Source organism: Phyllopteryx taeniolatus, chromosome 2 (assembly GCF_024500385.1).
Source record: "Phyllopteryx taeniolatus isolate TA_2022b chromosome 2, UOR_Ptae_1.2, whole genome shotgun sequence".
Lineage (NCBI taxonomy): Eukaryota > Metazoa > Chordata > Actinopteri > Syngnathiformes > Syngnathidae > Phyllopteryx > Phyllopteryx taeniolatus.
The window spans coordinates 32,396,237-32,418,577 of NC_084503.1; the positions used below are offsets into that span (position 1 = coordinate 32,396,237).

General features: G+C 40.6%; 1 protein-coding gene across 4 annotated transcripts in view; it reads right to left on the reverse strand.

The window, feature by feature from the left end:
- The window catches only part of tln2a (talin 2a), a 127,399-nt gene that overhangs the window by 14,789 nt on the left and 90,269 nt on the right, over positions 1 to 22,341 (reverse strand). For 3 of the 4 annotated variants that reach the window (XM_061765783.1, XM_061765781.1, XM_061765782.1), the window contains 25 exons: positions 20,037 to 20,165; positions 19,678 to 19,791; positions 18,921 to 19,034; positions 17,955 to 18,089; positions 17,319 to 17,447; positions 17,135 to 17,237; positions 16,639 to 16,847; positions 15,495 to 15,614; positions 15,211 to 15,408; positions 13,334 to 13,473; positions 12,540 to 12,633; positions 12,135 to 12,224; positions 11,921 to 12,043; positions 10,652 to 10,795; positions 10,260 to 10,421; positions 9,933 to 10,073; positions 9,663 to 9,844; positions 8,562 to 8,694; positions 5,828 to 5,929; positions 5,166 to 5,336; positions 4,592 to 4,738; positions 3,107 to 3,208; positions 2,894 to 3,013; positions 2,665 to 2,811; positions 1,387 to 1,553 (listed from right to left, as the gene is read on the reverse strand). In XM_061765783.1, the coding sequence (XP_061621767.1) occupies positions 1,387 to 1,553; positions 2,665 to 2,811; positions 2,894 to 3,013; positions 3,107 to 3,208; positions 4,592 to 4,738; positions 5,166 to 5,336; positions 5,828 to 5,929; positions 8,562 to 8,694; positions 9,663 to 9,844; positions 9,933 to 10,073; positions 10,260 to 10,421; positions 10,652 to 10,795; positions 11,921 to 12,043; positions 12,135 to 12,224; positions 12,540 to 12,633; positions 13,334 to 13,473; positions 15,211 to 15,408; positions 15,495 to 15,614; positions 16,639 to 16,847; positions 17,135 to 17,237; positions 17,319 to 17,447; positions 17,955 to 18,089; positions 18,921 to 19,034; positions 19,678 to 19,791; positions 20,037 to 20,165 (3,416 nt within the window). The remainder of the gene's footprint in view (positions 1 to 1,386; positions 1,554 to 2,664; positions 2,812 to 2,893; positions 3,014 to 3,106; positions 3,209 to 4,591; positions 4,739 to 5,165; positions 5,337 to 5,827; positions 5,930 to 8,561; positions 8,695 to 9,662; positions 9,845 to 9,932; positions 10,074 to 10,259; positions 10,422 to 10,651; positions 10,796 to 11,920; positions 12,044 to 12,134; positions 12,225 to 12,539; positions 12,634 to 13,333; positions 13,474 to 15,210; positions 15,409 to 15,494; positions 15,615 to 16,638; positions 16,848 to 17,134; positions 17,238 to 17,318; positions 17,448 to 17,954; positions 18,090 to 18,920; positions 19,035 to 19,677; positions 19,792 to 20,036; positions 20,166 to 22,341) is intronic. The other variant, XM_061765784.1, reaches the window with a different exon arrangement.

Sequence of the window (22,341 nt, forward strand, 5' to 3'; positions counted from 1 at the left end):
ATAAATAAATAAACACCTGCCACAGCATCTTAGGATTGATTCATTGTTTATTTGTTCATCTATTTATTTGTTTGTAAAATTATACATTTTTAATTTATAATACCTTTGGTATCGTGCATATATTTTCTTTATTGGTGTACAGGACACAACTATCTCTTCATTAATATATCAATACAGCACAAAGTATATTTTTACATCATTTTTTTTCACAACTAAGACTTCGTTGCATGATGTAAAATGAAAACACTTCTCTCCTGGTCGGCTTTCTCTTTTGTATCTTGTTTTATCTTTCTTTTTTTTTTATTTTAGAAATATATTGAAAATCTTTACTATGATTCATTTATTTCTATTCTTAATGTACTAAATATTTGAATTAATTTTGTATTTAAAAATGAAGTGTTTTAAAAATTACATGTAAAAGTATCAATATTACCATTATTATTATGTACACATGACAAAACAATAACTGGAAAAAGAAAAAGCCTCATCGTAGACGACTACAGTGAAGCCCACCAGAGATCTCGAGCATTTGCTCTGATTTGCAAGATGATGAAAGCGCAATTAGTTACTACTGTAATTAGTACTGTAAATGGCGTTCCCTCATCTAGCTGAAGAAATAAGAAACGCTTAGTTTGCTTAAAAAAAAAGTAAGCATTTTAAAACAATATGAATACAAAATAAAACTACACATTAAATTAAATGTTACCATTACATCATAGCAATACCCAAATTTCAGCAAGTTGCGTTGTGTGTTTAGTTGGACTTTTTAGTGGGGAACTGCAGCCTTGTCAACACAAATCTCACCAAAAATATGTCATTAAGTCCTCAAAATTCAATGAATTGATACGTTTGGCTTATGTGAGAGCTCAAGTACTGTTGCAAACATAAATCTCTATGATGGGACAGACAAACATCTATAAATAATATCTATAAATATCCATTACTCACTCCCATACTGTAGCCTAATAAATGCTATGCTGATATATTGCTAGGAAAGCTTTCCTCAGCCAATGCAGAAATAAAACTAATTTAAAGCGAATGAACAAAAACCGTGAGGGTTTCTGTGCATTTTCCACTGTCATAGATCTGGATGGACGTGATGAGCAATTTTCGATTCCAATCTCGGATCATCTTTTTGGTCACGGTGTCAAATAATAGCATACTTATGTTGTCATGGTGAGAAATCTTGAGGAGACATCTTCAGAACAGTGAAAGATGTGAGACTTCATCTTTCAAAGACAGGGTAATTTGTACTTTCCGACAGAAGAAAACGTTTTCCTCCCCTTTTGTCAGCCTGCTACTAAGTCATTTTGTCAGCTTTTGATTCCAGATAACCAGACGGGCGATTTGAAACTACAGACGTGAGAAATTCATCAACGCTCCCACCTGTGGTCGGCGAAGGACTCGTCGTTCTCAGCGTTGAGTGTGCCGGCGGAGGCGAACATGATGGTGGTGTCCAGATCAGCGATGATGCCCGACACGGCGCTGGCCGCTGTGATGCAGGCCTGTGTTCCCTTGTTGCCTGCTTGCAGGGCCGACAGTACCAAGGACACCTGGGGACGCACACACGAAGAAAGGCTGGAATAATGCGGGTAGCAACAGGAGGCGGCACTGTGTACTTGCTGTGTATGCTTAAAAGACAGCAGTGTAGATAATTAACAGTAAAAATTGTACTTTTGCAGTATTTTCTCCTGTTTTATTTCACACCTTGGAAAGTAATGACAGCAATCAGAAATACATTGAAGCCCTGACTATTTGGTTTTTATTTTTCTATGTGTGAATCCCATTCTGTTGCTATTTGCAGAAGGGCTAGGTCCCTATCTCCTGCGAATAGCATTGGTTTACACCACCCTGTGTCATAATAGACGTCATTACCACAGGATATGCTGTCTGCAGAGCTGGTGTGGCATCTGTAAAGCTGACGGTTGTGGTGACGTCTAAAGGTGTGACTGTTTTCCAAACACAACAGAGGTGTCCAGAAATCTTATTAAAAAAAAATATTTGTGATTCATATATTGTACTAATTTAGTGTCATTATTTATAGATTTATAATTATGACATTATGATGGCGGTAAATCAAATTAAAAAGGCATCGAACAAATAAAAGCCTCCCCCTCTAATGAACACCATGACGTAAATGATTAAATCCCTGGTAACTATACGAGGAAATATGGTAAAAGAGCATTACATTAAGACTTAAACAAGCACACAATTTTGTAAAATTTCATACAGAAAATAAGGCACTATAATTTGTCCCAAGATTACATGATTTTGGATTACATTTATTTTTTGGGGGAAAATTAAATGACCAAGAAAAATAAAATTGTACTACTTCTATTACTACTAATTATGTACAGGAAGATCTGTTCAAAATCCAAATGTGTTCATGGTAGACTAATTCAATATGCTCTGTGAGCTATTTAAGTATTACGACAAATGCAGAGGACTGTAATGTCATTTAATTCTAATAAAAGACCATATATATGACTGTGCACAGTTAAGATTTAGTTTGGCAGTGGGTAACAATAATACAAATCACACAGGTAACTAAAGAAAACATGAGGTCTATGAGAAAAAAATGGGTTAGGATTAGAATAAGCAAAATAAATACAATGACAAATATGCAATCAAACAAAAGATATTCTGAATGATGATGATGCATACCTTCTCTGTGACGGTGCGTGCGCAGTCGATGAGCTCTCGCTTAGTGAAGCCGTCCGAAGGAGTGATCTGCAGAGCTCCGGCCTTCTGCACCAGGAAGATGCAGCCGTGGCCCAGTTCCTGCACTCGGGTCTTGATCTGGAAGCCGATCTGTGAAAGACATAACAGAAAGGTTGCTCATGATGTCCCCTGTGTGTTGTGTTATGACATGTGCGGGGGTCACCGCTGGCACCTCTTCAGGCTCGGCCCTGTGGGCAGCCATCCGACCCTCCACGGCCAGCTGGCTGAAGTCGACGGTCACTTGAGATGCCAGACCTCCGAGCTCGTCTGGACACGTCACCGATTTAGTCATCTGAGTCATAACACACCAAACTTGACCATTTCATACCATTTTATTATATACTGTACAGTAGTGTGTAACATTTGAAGTTCTAATGGGGTTTACCATTTCCTGAGCAGTAACTGCAATGGCTTTGGAGTGTTTCACCATACTGGTCTGGTAATCCACAAATGAGCCCTCAGGCTCAAATGGCGTTCCCTCATCTAGCTGAAGAAATAAGAAACGCTTAGTTTGCTTAAAAAAAAAAGTAAGCATTTTAAAACAATATGAATACAAAATAAAACTACACATTAAATTAAATGTTACCATTACATCATAGCAATACCCAAATTTCAGCAAGTTGCGTTGTGTGTTTATTTACTCAACTGCAGATGGAAGGCAGCATTTATTTAGGGAGGGGACCTGTTAACATCTTTGGAATAATATTTTGAGGGGTGTCAATCACTTGTGGATTTTCACAGCAGGGTTCGCTCCCTATGTTAACATGCATGTCAAGTGAAACTGGAGTTTATAGCGAATAATAAAATAATATTATGGAGAGATAGGCAGTTCAGAAAAGGGATGGATGGAATAATAAATGTCAAGAAGTGATACAGACTGGGCTGAAAAAATACACTGTGTACCTCCCAGCAAGATAAACATTGATGCACACAACATTGTGGAGTGACCACATACTGTATGTGAGCGTCAAACTGCGGTGAAAGAGACCTTTTCCTAAATCATCAAGATCATCTTTAACACTTAAGACTCCACACTTTAATTCATCTGAGAGACTGTTTACTTGCTTTAGTAGGTGCTGCTCTTTTTGTTAGCAACAGAGCTCACATGGGCTCAGCAACTAACTTTGTAATGTGAAGAACAGCATCTATAACAATTTTGAATTGGGGGGGAAAGGAGACATCAATTTGGGGAAGGCAACTATTTCTCTGGGCGACTGATGGGGGCAACTGCGGCTATTAGAGGGATGGAGACAATTTGGGGAAACACTGCATACAGTATAGCACAGTGAAAATCCTACTGCTACTAATACTATAGAGAGATATAAAAAAGAAAAAACGTGATCGGCAGTTTGCACTGCATACATTACAGCATTTGTGTTAAATTAACACATCATAGAGAGGCCAGCAGAGAGATGACGCCAAGGAGAAGCAGTCTGGTGTCTGAAACCAGCCTGCAATCTTACAAGAACTTCTTTCACTTAGCCTACTAGAGCTCCAGTAGCTTGGCATAAAACAATGCAAACATCTAAAGGGGAAATATTATGGAAACCTTTTAATTGTTTGGAAGCAAATAGTTTGCAAACAGTCTCTGGAGTGCTTGCCGCTCATCAAGTGTGAAATTAAACAACCTGGTAAATCTTTCGCTCGCCGTTTCTGAAAAACGTTCCACCAATACAGTGAGGGAGGGAGCATATTTGTGTTTGCGGCATGTGCCACATACACTGATACGCACAATACTGTAAATGACAGTAATTTTCATCTTGGTTTTGTGTAATCCCCAATCCTTGGGGTACTTTGACGAAATCATGACACAAGACGCCTGGGGATTGTGGAAAAAAATTTCATGTCTACTTTAATAAATTGGACTTACTTTGGCCATGGCTTCCGCGATGGAATCCACCATGCCCCCGACCATGCCAACTTCACTGGCAGCCTCGTTCAACGTCACCATGATGTCATCCACCGCCTCCTTCATGAGCTGGGAGGCCTCAGCAATGGCATCGTGTGTGTGGGACGCCTGAGAGTTGTCGTGACAACATACAATCAGAACATAAAGAATTGAAGCCAGGCTGCTCTGTGTTGTCTTTGTAATTACTTTGTGTTAATCCAGCGAGAAAAAAATTGTTACAATAAGGCAAAAGAAGCAGCCAGACCCAAGGGTCAAGAAAATTAGGAAGTTGGAAATTCCAGACTTAGGGGTAAAAATAAATAAATAAATAAATTTAAAAAAAAATCCAAGTGAATGAAGAATTCACTAGATATCACATTTTTAAACAAAATATTCTATAGCCTTCAGTGAACCGAAGATGCATGTTTTTGATATTTGGAAAGAAGCTGAAGTACCTGAAAAAAAAAACACGTAAGCATGGGGACAGTGTAGATTTCATCAAAATACTGTATTACCATCATGCATGTTTGTAGACAACCATTAGCAAAGACCTGACCTTTCGGTTTCCTCCCCCCTCCTTGGCGGCATAGAGCATCTGTAGGGCAGACTCTGCCAGGGTCTTGGTCTGATCCAGGAAGGTCATCTGCTGCTGGTGGTCTTTAAGCTTGGACGCCACGCCCACCGCAGCCATGATCAGCGGTTCAAAGTAGCTGGCCAGCTGGCTCACCTGAGGCCAAAACTCACATAAGCTTCAAAGACTCTGATTGCCGAAAATGACTTTTTTTTTTTGGAGGGGGGGGGAATATAATTGTGGATCTAAGACGACTTTATGGAGGGAAAATAAATGTCATGCCAAAGCCTCAAAACACAAAGCCTCCAATCAAATTGGTCTGATGCCGTCACTACACTTCTCACAGCCACTAGGGGGTACGCCTGAACAGCATCCATTAAGCTCTTCTTTTTTTGTCTGTTTTCAAATAGACTTACAATGTGTTTAAAAGTCTGTTTTAATATGAAAACAATGTGTTTAAAAAATGTGGGAGGGGTAAAACTATTTTTAAAAAATGTGCTTATACGTCGTCTTTCTTATTGCATTTATTTCACTTATTGCAGGTGGGTGTGGAACATCCACCCACAGGGATTCTTCATACTACGACATTTGTCTTGCTTCACAGTTATAGCATTAAAGTAAAGTCATTAGTGTGTTGCCCTATATACCTTGTGTCCTAGTTGGGAAGCTTCGCCTCTGGCAGCGGTAGAAACAGGGTCGATTAAGTGGCCAATTTCCTGCACGGAGGATGTCAGCTGCTCTTGCAGGGCCTAAAACGAAGAGGAAATGAAAGTGGATTTGTTCCTGTGTGCCAATTTATGGGAGAGGCAGATTTGCATTCAATGTGCTTCATCTGGAACCCGGTGCCCAGAAAACTAAACCTCGACATACAGAATATGCCCATTGCCCTCTAAGTGTAATCTTTTACGAGGGGAAAAAAAAAAATTACAATAACCTGCTTTCAAAAATATGCACATCTTCAAACTAATACATTTATTACAGCATTCAATCTTGTTGGGCAGGAGTTCATCAGTGTGGCAATATATGCCCGATTCGAAATCTGTCAGATTGTGAGGGCATCTCCTGTGCACATCCTTCTTCAGATCACCACACACGTTTGATCAGATTCAGGACTGGCCTCTGGCTGGGCCATTCCAAAACCTTCATCTTCTTCTGGTGAGACCATTCTTTCGTCGATTTGGAGCTGTGCTTTGAGTCATTGTCATGCTGAGAGATGAAGTACCTTTTCATCTTCAGTTTTCCAGCAGAAGCCTGAAGATTTTGTGCTAACACTGACTGCTATTTGGAAGAGTTCGTAATTTCCTCCACCATGTCTAAGGCCTCAGGTCTAGCTGAAGAAAAACAGCCCCAAATCATGTTCACTGTAGTGTAGTGTATTCTTTTGGTGATGAGCAGTGTTGTGTTTGTTAAAAATACCTTTTGAATTATGGCCAAAAAGATTGGCAACATTCCTAGCTTGCTACGTGTTTGGGAAATTTCAAGTGTGTCTGCAAAATGCAGCTGGGCTTGGATACCCTATCCCATAGCCCAGATATATGAAGAAGACTGAAGGGAATTGTTGTCCCATGTATTAAATACATTCCTGCAGCTTCTTCAGTGTTGCTATCAGCCTCTAAGGCAGCCTGCCTGACCACTTCTAGTCTTTTCATCAAGTTTGGAGGGTTGATCAGGTCTTGGCAACGTCACTGTCACGCCATATGATGATGACTTTATTCACTGTGTTCCATGCTATATTTATGCATCCATCAATTTTCTTTACCACTTATCCTCACTAGGGCCGCGGGCTGCTGGATCGTATCCCAGCTACCTTCGGGCGGTAGGCGGGGTACACCCTGTACCGGTCGCCAGCCAATCGCAGGGCAATGCTATATTTAATGCCTTGGAAAAGCTTTTGGACTGTTATCCTGACTGATACCCGTGAAGATCCCTCTGATGAATTGAAAGCCATCTTGGGACCTTGGCCTGTGCTGTAAATGCAACAAAAAACATTCTGAAAAGCCTACTAGAACATCTTTAATTTAATTGGGGTTAATCATAGGCACTTTAAATGGTGGCAGGTATGTGCTGACTCCCATTTGTAGACTTTTTATATTCAATGTATATGTCTTGAAATAAATATTGTCTGATCAACTTAGGAGTGGAAAAACTTTTACAAGCATTTTACACAATGCTGGCTGGTCCACAGATATTACAGATTACTAAAGTTGGTATTCTATGAGACACTATGAGAAAGATGCTATTGACTTGAATACAAACCACTAGAGGATCAGTATGTTTTTAAGTATGTTATGTGGGAGCGGTGGTCCGGTACCCATAAGACCCTTTGGGAATGGTCGGGGCGCTTCGGTTGGGCTGGGGGACCGCCCTGGGTAGTTAGTGGGTGACGTCTCCCTGGCTGGGTCCCCCGCAGGATGGGCTCGCTTGCCTTGGCCCCCCTTGTGGGTGGAGGGGGCCAGGCCCACGCTTCCTCGACGTACCGGCTCAGCAACTCCGTACACCAGCTGACTAACATGCATATGATATGGTGTTCATTCACTCATAAGATCCATAGACGCGCTATAGGCTTTAACTTCTTGTGCTGGGACCACTAATAATAACAACACGGGTTATATTAAGATATGAACTCTTACAGGTGTTTAGAGACTATAAAAAGCATCCCAGCCCACCACTCATCAGTAGCACTGCCTTGCTCATTGCCCATATCCTGTCCTTTTGTGTCCTCTCTCATCTTGTTCTATTGGTTAGTTGTTGCATGTCCTCACCGGGTGTCCCCCTGTCAAATATCTAGACTGTCTAACTATTTTTCTGCTGTGGTTTGCACCCCTATTTCCCTTGTCCGATCTGTCGCTCTGTCTATCCCCTAAAACAATTTTCTGTCCAGATGCATTTTCAATAAACATCAGAATAATAAAATAAATAAATAAGCAGATGGACTATTTCAAACTCCCCTGCTGCACAGCTAACTGTTCCATAAGAAAAGGCATACAGATTCACCGTTCTGCATGGCCATGTAGCTGAACAGGACAGGTTAAAAAAAAAAAAAAGAAATACAAAAAAAAAAAAGTTATCAGTACATGAAAATGTGGACATAGTATTTCTTTAAAGTATGTCAAAGAAAGGACCCAGCCATATGTACTTTATATCAATACGAGAGAAAAAAAAGATTTGAAGTATATCAGTATGTGCAGATTAAAATTATAAAACAGAGACATTTGGAGGAATGACAACAATCTAATCCAACAGAACGAATGTAGGTGTACAGCATACACAACATCGAGTAGCTGAGACAAAGAAAATGTCGAAAGAAGTCATCATTTGACAAGGACAAGTATGGAAGAAAACGGGAAATATTTCCTTTCCTTTTTCCTAACGGTTCCTTACCTCCAGAGAGATGTCGTCCCTGCAGGGTAAGTACTGGCTGACTGCAGCCAGAGAGGCCTGCTCAATGTCCCGGATACATTTGTTGATGTTATCAATGGATGAGTCGCATTCCCGCTGGCCGGGGGCCTTGTCCCTGAGAAGGAAATGGGCCGGGGAGAGAGCAATAAAATGGATGGGGGAGCGAGGTCGGACGATGATGAACAGGCGGTGAAGAGGACAGAGTTTGACAAAGAGAGATGAGAAAGAAAAAAGGGGACAACGAGAACACAGGAAGAGAAAGAAACATTGTTCAACTTCTGGACCCTTATAGTAAGTGTCTATGGGCTAATAATAATATTTTAACTACCAGTATTTCTAAATTGATAAATGTCAGCTATCTAGTGTTGGCATTGTCCAGGAGCTGATATATAGAGTAGACAGTTAAAAAATATCATTAATGAGCTACTAACAAATCTGCAAAGGAAAAAGTGGGCTCAGTATTTGGCAAGCAATAGGTCCCACTCACTGTTATCCACTGACTTAGTTAATTATCTACCCATCCATTTTCTATTACGCTTGTACACACACCTATAGAGAATTTAGAGTCTTCAATGAACCTAACATGCATGTTTTGGGAATTTGGGAGGACGTTGGAGCACCAGAGAAAACCAAACTGGACATGGGAAGGCTGGAGCTGAGATTGGAACCCCGAACCTCAGAACTGTGAGGCAGACCTGCTAACCACTAGGCTCACCTTTTAAAACAAATAATATAAATAATAAAGTCATTAGCAGTTAAGGTAAATGTGGGCTCACTATTTGGCAAGAAGACATTCCCTCTCGCTGTTATCCTATGACTCAGGTTAGTAACTCTTAACAAAATCTAATTAATAGCCAAGGTACATGTATAAACCCTTAATAAGGATGCAAATACTGGAACATTTTACCTTAAACTCTTGTACTTTTCTGTTGCATTTTTTATACAAACATACATAGCTTGAAAAGTACTGCCAATATTCCACTTTTGTGTTGTGAATGTGTGTGTTAGAACCTAATATAATATGGTAATAAAAGTAAATTAGATTAGTTTTAACATGGGTAAGGGCCCATTCCCCTCACTAACCGGATGGCCGTTATGAGACTCTTGATGGAGTCTGAGACGGTGCGGGAATGACCAGCCAGAACAGACCAGGTGGGTGGGTCTTTGGGGTTGATAACCAACGAGCGGGCAGTCTTGAGCAAGTATGTGGAGCTGTCAAGCATGGAGCGTGCCGATTGGATGATGGGCTCCTGAGCCGCCGAACCCTGCAGGCAAACAAGTTGGAGAAAGACATTAAATACAAAACGTATTTTGCTCAATAAAACACACATGAAGCAGCTGTCTGTGAATGACCTCGTGGCTGATTTGAGCTGGGATGGTGGCAAATTCTGGGTTGGATGCAAATATTGTCAGGTTTTCCACCGCTTCGATGAGCGGAGCCGTGGCCACTCGACACCTGTTCCTGTTCTCGTTCGAGAAATCTCCATCGAGAGCCTACGGGGAGAAAAATGACATCAGCAAAGGGTCAGGAACAAGCTCTGCTGTCACATTAGCTGATCAAAAGAATCAAACAATTGGAAATGAGCTATGATGAATCACAATGCATAGTGATTAGGGCTAGGCTTAAACCAGAATGAAAATGTGATTGGACTGATTCGGCTTTGGCAGGACAAGACCCACCTTAATGGTTTTGACCAAGTTGGCGGTGCTGTTGGCCACCTCTTTAGCCGACTGGACAAAGTGCCTCTTGGCGACAGGGTTGGTGGTCTTAGAGGACGCCAGGCGACAGGCGTTGCACAGCGCCGAAGTGTGCTTTGCAACAATGGTGGCTGCTGAGAGCACCTGCAATGTTAGTGGTTAAAAAAAAACAATTCCTGAATGATTCACAATCCATTAAAGGTCACTGCAGCACTTTACTCAAACTATCCGTGATTGCAATAGTTTGTATTAGCCCTCCAGGAAAAGAGTGCAATTTTCACCCATGTGCAGCCATTTTATAGCACAAACATCTTACTTGGGAAACAATAAATAACAATACCCGTTAGGCTGTTTAATTTTCTGGTTGCATATACCTGGGAGGCGCTACTCTCTGGGTCCACAAGATTCTGACAGGCCGTCTGGATTGCCTGGTTGGCTTTAGCAAACTGAATCGGGTCCACTAAACCTTGGTGACCCGCGTGACTGTTGGGATCCGACACGCCCACCAGGTAGGACGCCTAAGGCAAAAATAAATAAATAAATAAATGAATAAAATAAAAACCCCTCTGTGAACCCCTATTCATCGTGAGGGATACATTCTGGACCCAACTGTAAGAGGTGAAAATCCACAATATAGAGAGACCACATATTAAAAAAAATGTTTTTTACATTTTTACCACTCTCACCCACTTTAAACACATTTAAACTTAATTATACACACAAAAAATTATAGAAAATACTGCATATATTACAGTGTCTGTGTGTTAGATGTGTGATGTCGGCAAATCTGCGTGAGCATTTGGGCGTGAGCTGAGGCCGACAGCAGTTCCTGCATGTGTGCTCATTGTATTTGTGGTTCACCGTTCTCCCGGCGTTCAATAAATGACTCTACTTTCCCACGTGTGAGGCCATTACAGCAAGTACAATGATATTTCCTCTTGCGAGCCAAAATTTGAGTTGCAATTGAGCTTCATATACTGTACGTCGCCAATCTTGTGATGCGGAAAAGAAAAGTTGCTGATTTGCTTATAGCCATTTAGTTAAACGAGACTGAAACATCCAGACATACAAATAGAAAATGAAAACAAGTCACAAGGAGCATGGAGCAGACGCTACCGCTGAACTAACCGCATTATAAACGGCCAACCCCAGCTGGAGTCAGACCTCCTGATGTCACTCACTCGGCTTCGCCTCTCAAAGGCACACTTCAACACACGAATATACTACAGTGTGGGAGTAACTTTCGGCTTAATTACACTTTATGAAACCAGTTAATTTCATTCGATTTTCTTTTATGTTTTTAGATTCATGTTTTACAATACAGTGGCATATTTATGAAAAACATAAAATGGCGGTGTTCTATGTGGGCTGGAACTGATTAACAGGATTTCAATTCATTTAAAAAATGTATTTAATATAAGTAAATTGAGTTATGAGCTTGGTCACAGAACAAATTCAACATGTAATTCAAGATGCCTCTGCATACTGTAAAAACCTATACAAATGTATTGCTAGGAACTGCAGACTTCCACAATATAGCGGGACTGACAAATGGATGCATTCCACAAAAAAATGTGCAAAATAGCATGGGGACACTGTAATCACTGCACATTAATCATTGACATTTGAGGATTCATACGTACCTGACCAGCAGCTTCGGTGAGCCCACAGAGGGCCTTGGACGCCAATCCTACACAATCTCCAAATGACATCACAGCTCCTGTTTTGCAGTTCTGGGAAATTCCCGCCATGGACTCTCCCAAGACCTGGACAGACCATGAATGAAAAGAGTGCAATAACAGCCAGTTAGAGATGAGGGATGTTTTAGCTCCCAGCTGGGGGAGCTAGAAAGCCTACCTTGGAATTTTCCATGACACTCTCGATGCAGTCAAAGTAGGAGAGGTCATTGACTGGTTCATTGGGGTTGTCCAGCATTCCTCTGACAGCCTAGAAGAATTTAGTCAACCTCTTTTATACAGAGATACAGCATTATTAAACCTTTGCTTTTTACAGTAAACCCAATAAAACAACAAAATTGTGACTAGCACCGATGTGACATCTACCATCTACTACTGAAAACATCTTTGTTCAAATCCATCAAAACTAATAGGGTTCTGACATTAACATAAGCACAGAACAATAATCCCTGACAGTTTTGAGGTAAAATGTCTTTAATGAAGGTTGCAAACTAGATTCAAGTCATACTACACAAACCTGTTGCTTCATGGGAACTATAACGCTTAAAAAATGAGTGTGGTTTACCTCAAGCTCTCTCAGGGCGTTATCACACTCCTTCTGGCCAGGCGCCTGCTGAGTGCACAGCGTGATCAGCTGGTTGATGCTGTCAGTCACAGCTCTGAAACGGGGAACTGGAAAACTAAACTCTATTCTCTAAAACAGCAGTTCTCAAGCTTTTTACACCAAGTACCACCTAAAAAAATACATAGCTCTCCAAGTACCACCATAATAATCACCATTAAAATATAGTAGGCTTAAGTGTTCATCTAAAATGAGGCAGATGTTTTTACAAAAAAGTATACGGTATTTAATATTATTGTTAACCACTGTAATATTATGGACAGTTCGAACATTGTGTTCAGTATAGGAAAATAAAACAATGTACTCAAATAAGGACTCAATTAAAATGTACACAAAAGTTTAAAAGAAATTGTACCGAAGCAAATATTTGAAAACAGAAAGCTCTAAAAGATCAAATGCATTGCACTTAAAAGTTAAATACCACTGAACAACATTATTATTCACTGCCAGCCCTCCCAGTTAACATGGATATTTGACTTCTAAAGCCGTCAATGGCGGTGAATGTGTTTAATGTACTATACTGGATGAAACTGTAATGCACTGTAACATTATGCACAGTTTAAACAAACAATTCAGTGATTTTTTTCGTGTAACACGAGAGGGAGCGCTAGTGGTACGCAGGCTCCCACTAGTGGTATGCGTACTACACTTTGAGAATCACTGCTCGGGGGGAACAACACTTTAACATAACTATCAGAACCAGTAATACCATTGCAAATAACACACTGCGGTGGTACCTTGCAGCGGCTGCTAGCAGGTTCTTGGTGTTGGCTGCGGCAGGATCCACTGATAGGCTCTTGGCAGCCAGCAGCAGCTTGCTGGAGGCCATGGAGATGTTCTTTAGGTTACTAATCACCTGTACCTGGTCGTCCCGCTTCTGAAATGATGAGCCACATGACACAAAACATACAACAAATCTTGAAATTTAAAAACTAGAACAAAACATGAAAAACATTCATGTTGATAGAAGCATGATTAGAACAGACTGAAGTTGCTCATACCATACCAGAAGGATGGTAGGTTTTATACTTTATGCAGATGCAACATATAGTTATTCAAGCGGCTTGTGTTATGAAATGTGCTACAGGTGGTCACGGTGGGCTTATTTTTGTAAAACCAGGATTGATTTTGACATAGAAAATGGAAAAATGGGGGAGGTGCTACACTGGCAACAATAAGCTGTGCCCTCTTCTGTGCAGTTTGAAGCATCAGTAATTAGACTTTACGCCGATCTGATCGGTGTGATCGGTATCGGCCAATAATTAGCATTTTATGCTGATCGGCTCTCATGTCATAATTCGCCGATCCGATCAATGACGTCATCGATCGGCTCCGCACAAGACATTTAACTCCGTGTCGCCATTGCGTATGAATCCAAAAGCTAATTTATTTTTAGCCTTGTCACGTCTTGTGGCGCAGTACTGTAACTATCTGACGGCCATTTAAGTTTTTTTCTATCTTGTCGGTTAAAAAACATATCGGTGTGGGACTATTTTGCGGTGTCTCAGATAAACAAACAACGTAAGTTATTTGCAGTCTGCACAAATGAAGTACGTTGTGGGGAACGTCATCTAAATGCTTCAACAAATTTGATTGGGCACCTGAAGAATGTACACGAGGAGCAGCATGCCGCATTCAAGCAACGCAGCGTGGGGAAAATAAATAAATAAAAATAAAAGGGAAAAGCCAAACGGACGCAAACTCTGGACAACACCCGTCCATATAGCTGGGACAGTGAGAAAGTTAGAGTAAGCATTTCATTAACAGTATTTATTTAAGTAATTGAATTGCAATAAAGTAATTTAATTACAGTAAGTTAGCACCCATTATTTCTGTAATGTTGATCTGACCTAAACTGATGTCAGTGGCCAATCCTTGAATGCCCCCTAGAGGTCATTGATGTTTTAACTTTTGTCTAAAATGCTAGAGAATAATTTTGAGCTGGGATGGGCTCCAGCACACCCGCGACCCTAGTGAGGATAAGCAGTACAGAAAAATGGATGGATGGATGGACACAGTATACAGTACACAAGTATATACAATAAATGTGTCATGTAAATGGACACATTGCTCCATCTTGTGATCGGATCGGTGATCGGTTATCGTTTTTTTTAAGCTTGCTGATCCGGGATCGGCCCCAAAAATCCTGATCGTGTAAAGCCTATTAGTAATAGGAACGTTAATGCCTTTTTTTTTTTTTTTTTTTTTTTTTTTTTTTTTTATAAATCTGTATTGATGTCAACCTAAAATGTGCAAAAAAAAAGTCTGGAAAATCAAAACGTTATGCTGGCAAAATAAGGAAATTAAAGGCAGGCTTTATACTTTTACAGGCTTCCTATTGTCAACTCTGTGCCTTGCTTTTGAAAACTGGATTTTCACCCAAACCTGGCAGTCACCTGTGAAAAAATAGAGAGTACTATATCGGCGTTTGAAGTCATGACAACACAATATGCTGCTGTCGTAGACCCGTTCAGAAACAATTGCGAACAATATAACCATTTCCATTTATAAGGTTCACTGCCTTCTCTAACAATGAACAATTTGAAGTGACAGCGTCACCTCATATTTCAATTATTTTGTTAATTATGTAAAATTTACAAGCTGCAAGACGGACCTGAGTGTGGCCTGCCATCTCGATACCAGCGTCCAGGAACTCGTCAAAGTCTTCGCTGAACTTGCCAGATGCCACTGCCAGCTGGCTGCTGGAGCCCCTGGAGGCGTGAACCACCTCGCCCGCAGACTGGTTGAGGTCGGCTGCTGTCTGGTTGAGCTCGCTCTGCGCCTCTTGAAAGGTCTTGGAGGCTGGTGGGATCTAAAAAGCAACAACACTGCTGTTTCTTTTCCAGCATCTATTAACTCTCTGTGTAGTTATGAAGAAGAACTTCTTGTTCTACTCACGCTTTCAATGAGGAGCTTCTTGCTGGCCTCGCCGATGCTTTTGAGAGCCATGTCCACGTCCTTTTGACCAGGCAGACAGTTGACGCAGTTGTTCAATGAATGAGACACGGCCTTGGCCACCTGCAGGTTCGACGAAGACCAGAGGAAAATTTAAAAGGATCATGAGCAGGATGATTTATAATACAAAAGTCTGCTGCATTAACAAGCAGCCTCACCTTTGTGTTTATCGTGGCCTACAATAATTATTAAGTTGGGAAAATTAGATGGTAAGGCATAAATCATTTAGGATGTTTTGCTTATAAAATATGCCACCTGCTTAATTACAGCACCTTCCCTTGCTTAGTATGACAGATGTTCAGCTTCTTACTTCCCTCTCCCGGCTGTAAATATTTACCAGAAAGACTCTCTAATCAGACATTTGCAGGTGTAAGGAAGTCTCACAATTGTATTTATTTTTTAAGGAAACTTTCACCCAATTTAAGACCTCTCTTTCACCAATGATGACCACGAGGAATGAGCGATATGGTCTTAAAATGACATCACAATATTTCATATTTATGAAAGACAGTTAATTGCAATCTCTCTTATGCTAAAATGCCAACCACTACATTATGAATTTGTACAAAAAAAAAGGAAAAAGAATTATAGCAACATTGCTTATTGTTAATGGTAGATTCAAGGATTATGTGAACTAATTAAGGTCTAAATTTGAGCATAAAAGAATTTGGAGCGCTGCAGAATTTTCACAAAGATGATAATGCTCAATTTTGTGAGAGAGTTACTGATTTAACAACACTGTTTATTTTGGAAGGTGTAAAGTTGAACTGTGCTGTTAAACTGAGGGATGTTTTTTTAGATTTTGGTTACTCTGTTACTGCATGTGAATACATGATCTTTAGTTTCAGTATTTTATACAGTTCAGGAAGTACAGGGGTACCTAATGTTTTGCCCAGTGAGGGTATTTTGTGCAAAAGGAAGATCAGCTGCACAAGAGATGATTTCCCTTTCAAAATTGTATCCAGACACTATTTCAAATCTTACAAAAAAAAAACAAAAAAAAATCATCATATTTAGCAACCTTATAAAGTAGTGCAAAAATTTTGCATAAAAGTCTAGATTTATGTCAAATGCTGTCAGATTTCACCTGGGCCAACCTCTGCTGGCTCTCAGCATCTCCAGGGGACATTAGCGCCTCCTTGGCCTCGTGGACGAGAAGCGCCGAGCCCTCCATGACGTCGCGGGCCGAGTCCAGCATGGCCGCAGCAGCTTTGGGATCGGTGGTGGAAGCCGCGACTCCGCGCGCCGCCTGGGCCAGCGTCTTCAAGGCCTGCGCCGTCTCCCTGGCCGCTATGCCTACCACACACAAGTTATCATGAGCATTCGTCAGTGAAGATACATGATCTGTGTTAATTGATTTTATCGATTATTTGAGTTTATTTGTCAAACTTTAATGGTATCGGGATATTAAAGCTAATCCCAGAAAGTAAAGAAAAACAAAAAGCAAAACTTCATTTTTAAAAACGTAATAATGGCATTTGCTTTTTCTATAAGCCACAGGAGGAAAACAAAAAAACTTATTTTAAGGCCATATCACCAAGCTCTAATTGAAAGACATAGTGTAGTTCTTTCACAGTACCAACCTGTGTAGTGTTCATTGCCTTGTGCGGCACAGGTGAGTAGCTGAGCCATGGAGGACCCGACTGACTTGGAGGTGCTGCCCAGCTCCTGAGCGCACTTCTCCAACTGAAAAAACATTCAAGATAATCTTCGATAAAACTTCAATTACATTTTCCTATTGTCACGAGTAATGTGACTTTTTCTTACAGATTCTCCCGGCAGAGGCTTCAGCTTCGTGTTGGCCGCAGCTAGCCTGGCATCCTGAAGCTCACTTTTTAGCTTCTGGATGGCAGTGAGTGCAGAGTCAATCTCCATGGGGCCACAAGCTTCATGTGCCTAGAAATATCACAAATACCGGTAAGTTAAAATAAATAAATAAATAAAAGTATATTGTATAATGGTGGATTATATTGTACAGTGTATCTAGTGGGACATCAACCTAGGTAGGCTGCCGAGCTGAAAAACTGCAGTACTTGTTTAAGTAGTTATCAGTAGTGTGATGTGTTTTTCTTAAATTTAAATTTATCTTCCTACCAGTATGTTATAAATTGCACAGGCAAATCTCATGGATGAGTCATTATAAAACTTCAAAAGTAAAACAATTATTTTTCTCTGTCAGCTAAACAGCTTTTCTCTCTTGTTTTCCTGGTCACAGTCTGTTAGGTCACCACTTTTTGCCACGCAAACTACAGTAGCCTCAGTCATAACAGACGATGCACTAAGGAAATTAACCCATAGAACAGCACTATGGAAATTATGCCAAGTTAATTTATACACAGTACTTTCACAACTGGACCACTGCATTTCATGCAAAATACAAATACAAAGATGATTGTCTGCTACCTTCTGTGTGGCTGTCCTCAGCTCAGCCAGGCAGGTGGCCAGGTTCTTGGCACACTGACCCAATTGCATGGCTGCAGCCTGATCCGTCACCATAGGAACCGATGACTTTGCGGAGGTCACCATCTTACTACCGGGCTGCGTAGAGTAGGGAACATCAACAGACATATTTTTAAATCTGCTCCGTAAAGCAAAACTGCAAAAAAGGTGATGATAAACTGCATTTCCTCAAATAGTGGCCGTCCCTAACAGACGCTCGGGTTGTCGGGTTTGTCATCCACTTACTGTAAGACAAACAGCTCTCTCAAATAGGTGCCTCATTTTCCCATGAGGAAACAAGTGGGTAGTAGCTGTAATTACCCATTTTTTTTAGATGGTATCGTTCACACACGGACATAAATAGTTTCTGAGCCTATCTGAATACAGTTGTTAACCAAAATAGCACCACCTGTACATAAGCACCTAAACAGGCTCTCGGGTTAATTAAAATGTGGAGAAACGTAGTGCATGATGTCTAAATAGTATTACAGGTGATCTTGCATTATGTGGAGACAGTCTTTAACACTACTAATTGTGGTCTGTTTACTGTTTGTACCGGCAAACTACAGGACTCAAAAATTAAGCTTTGACTGCCTTGATTCTTGCCATTTATCCATGATTGTCCTTTTAAACTCCACTTAACTTGACATATATTGTAATATACTAGTAACACTGTGTAAAAGCATCATGCAGTTGAGTAAATAAACTCCGCCGGCCACCATTTGTAGTAATACAATAGTTAAATCAATGACCTCATAACTGCACCACAAGAGTGCCTCTTGAGCTATACTGAAAAAAATGGGTTGTATGTCAATTTTTAAAATGTCCCAACATGGAACAAACTATTTATACTTTGTTCAGCCTCATTCTTAAAGTAGTCGGGACAATTATTTTCTCATAAGAGCATGTGTGTAAGTGTGTGTGTTGCACCTGTAGGAAGTTCTGGCTGGCAATAATGAGGGCGAGTTGTGCACTGATGTCGTCTGGTTTGGCCTGACTGCTGCGCACCCCCTGGACTAGCTGAGGGATGTGGTCAGCCACTGCCTAAACAAAACCAAGCAATCAATGGTTAATTATGGAATGTAAACTTGACTGATCTAACAATCATATCAAGGTTATGTTTTGTGTTTGCTACATATCAACGTAATAGTGCAGCATAATGGATTTCAGCGCTTGGTACCATCAGATACCATCTAGCGTGCAAACAAAATAGGCTGCAAAAGTAATGAAAAAAGGAAGTTAGCCAAGATTTAATGCTCATACTAATCAAGGAGAGAAAAAGCTATATGATCTTGTAAGAGGAGAACTTATATAGCGCAAACGCATGGACTTATTGTAAACACTGAACCAGTTTGTGATCATAACATCTAATTGTTTACAGTTACATGGAACAGTGTTCAAAAATAACTTTGGCTAACGAGCCACATGCTGCTGCAACAAGTCTTTAAAAAAAACAGAATTTTACTAATTCTGAACTCTACTGGATAGTATTGTTTAAATGCAGCATTTAATGAAATCAGGGCTATAAATTATTCTTGGAATACAAATTTAAAAATGGAAAATACATACCTTTCTCAAATTATGTATTGTTTGTTGTATACTGAACTGAATTTCCCACGCCTGGCCAAATTTGTTTGAATGCCCTACCCCTCGTATATACTTAATTTAATAACACAATCATGCCCACCTTGCAGCTCTGAACCAGCTGCTGGTGAGCCGTTGTGTTCTTGTTGGATGCGGCAGCATTCTGAGCGGCGGCGATGGTTTGCGTGGCTGCAGCTGCACCTTGCTTGGCAGCATTCTAAAAGCAGAAAACACACACACCAAATCAGATTACACAGTCACATTGTCCATCTCACACACTGTTTTCTCTTCAAGGCCCCTGAGCTGACATCAACTTAGAGATTGTCAAAGTGACAAAAAAATTATTTCAGGGGCATTTTAGATGGAGCATTAAAAAAATAAAAATAAAAAATTCCCAAGTTGATGAAAGGGTTTGAATCAGTGATCTCCACCCTCTTATCCACCAATCTAATTCTCAAAGACCTCCAGTCTGTTGATCAACTTCTTCTTGATGGCGTTTTGAGCGGCAGCGTTGGTGGCCACTCGCAGCCCCTCCGCAGCCTCCCTCAGTCGCTGCTGCTGATCCTCGTTCTCGGGAAAGGCCGCTGCACCCTGAGGACACACACGCACACACACATATCTCAGCAGACAGTATCTACCCAAAAGCCAGAAGACATTTTAGTAAGTGGAATTCCTGCACTAAAAAAAAAAAAAAAAAAAAAAAAAAAAAGATATTTTATATGTCTGTTGTGTGGCAGTGGTCAGATTGTCTGAGTACAGATTATTTCAGTTTATTGACCTCTCTAATCCTTGTATGAACAAAAGTATTGAGTCACACCAAAATCTTAATTGTTGATCTTACCAAGAAATTTTGGACAACTCTACACATCTGATTTGGTGGTAACAGTTTAGGCAAGACGCTTTAGCATGACTAACCAAAGTGGTTAGTAATGTGGTTTTAAAATGTTTTTTTTTTTTTTTTTTACAAAAAATAATGCACAAATTATTTAAAGAGATACACAATTGAAAAAAATATTAAATACATTGTAATTTATCAATTTTATGGGGAAAACACCCCGATACATTGCTACAACAACTATTACAGGACTATGTGGCCCGCGGGCCATACTTTGCCCACCCCTACTCTAAAAAAATGGACAAAAAAAAAAATCCTTCACGCACTTCCAATTTCTCGTCGACAGTCGTTCACTTCCAGATATAATGGCCAGCTATCCGAGTACATTTATTTATAAAGTATATTTGAACAAACTATTTTGGCTGTGAATTCATTTCTTTTCAGGCCAGTCGAGTTTATTGCTGCCGTCTGCCCATTGACGCCGATCAAACAGAACAGATAATTTGCATAATTCTCAAAACCTGCTAATTCCAGAGGAACTAATGAGGACGAGGCAACGCTAACAAGTTGTTATAGTCACGGGTACTGTTTGTTACGGCAACATGACATGCAGAAATGGGGGAGAAGATGAAACAATGAGCGGTGTCCAGAAGTCTTAAATCTTATCAGTTCATCAGTCACCATGGCAACAGCGCCCAGATAAGGTCTCTGCAGATGTGCGTAAAGATGCGAGTGGTAGTAATTTAGGGCTTCATTTGAAGTAAATAGCTGTCTTTTCATTGTCATGGTGGAAGTGGAAGCTCTTCATATCAGAGTGTGATCCAGTGGACAGATGAGGCGCTGGGAGTGTTTTTTTTGCAAATTTACAGATGTTAATCTCGCTTTGTCTTATTTTACTAGGTGAACCCTTTGTCATAACTCTCATATACTGTAGTATGCCACACCAAGTTTTAGACTCATTATATTATTAGCTGTGACACCTTTAGGCTTCATTTTATTCCAGGTAGGAATGTGTACCAACTGTAGTGTTACTGTAATTTGTCAGGGTTTACTACACAGGCTAAATTAGGATCAAACGGCAAGTGAGCCACCTTAAGCCACACTTGGAATCAAAGAGACTTAACATTCATACAGATCAGTGCAAACTTCCAGTTTTGGGATGTTTTCTGCGCTTTGATCATTGTCCAGAACAAATTAGTGGAGCTGAAAAGTGAGACAATGAGCGTTTTACAGTTATACTTTATAATCCTGTACAGACTTAATTAAAATGTCAAATTAAAATTACTGTTCAGTGTCAGGTCTGATTAACTTAATTCTACTTTACAAAGTAATGACTTCATATGGTTAAGTCTTTATTCACGCACTGGCTGCTTAAGAGTACAGTTGCCCAACATCATGGGATTCAATTTAAGAGAATTGCATCTTTTGAGAGATATCAATAAAAAAATGTTAGTATTTTGGTTATAGTTTACAGTGGTATATAACAAACTGCAATACACTTTCTAATATTTTCCAAAAATGATGTAGTGTTCCCCTCCTTGAGCTGTCAACCTTATCGCAGTGGAGGGGTTTGTGTGTCCCAATGATCCTAGGAGCTAAATTGTCTTGGGCTTTATGCCCGGAGCAGGCTCACCCATGGCAAACAGGTCCTAGCTAAGGGACCAGACAAAGCACAGCTCCAAAAACCCCTATGATGATAAACAATTCAGGAAGACGTTTTTCCTTGCCCGGACGCGGGTCACCGGGGCCCCCCTCTGGAGCCAGGCCTGGAGGTGGAGCTCGAAGGAGAGCGCCTGGTGGCCGGACCTGCACTCATGGGGACCTTGGCGATCCGATCCCCGGCTATAGAAGCTGGCTCTAGGGACGTGGAACGTCACCTCTCTGACAGGGAAGGAGCCCGAGCTGGTGTGCGAGGTCGAGAAGTTCCAACTA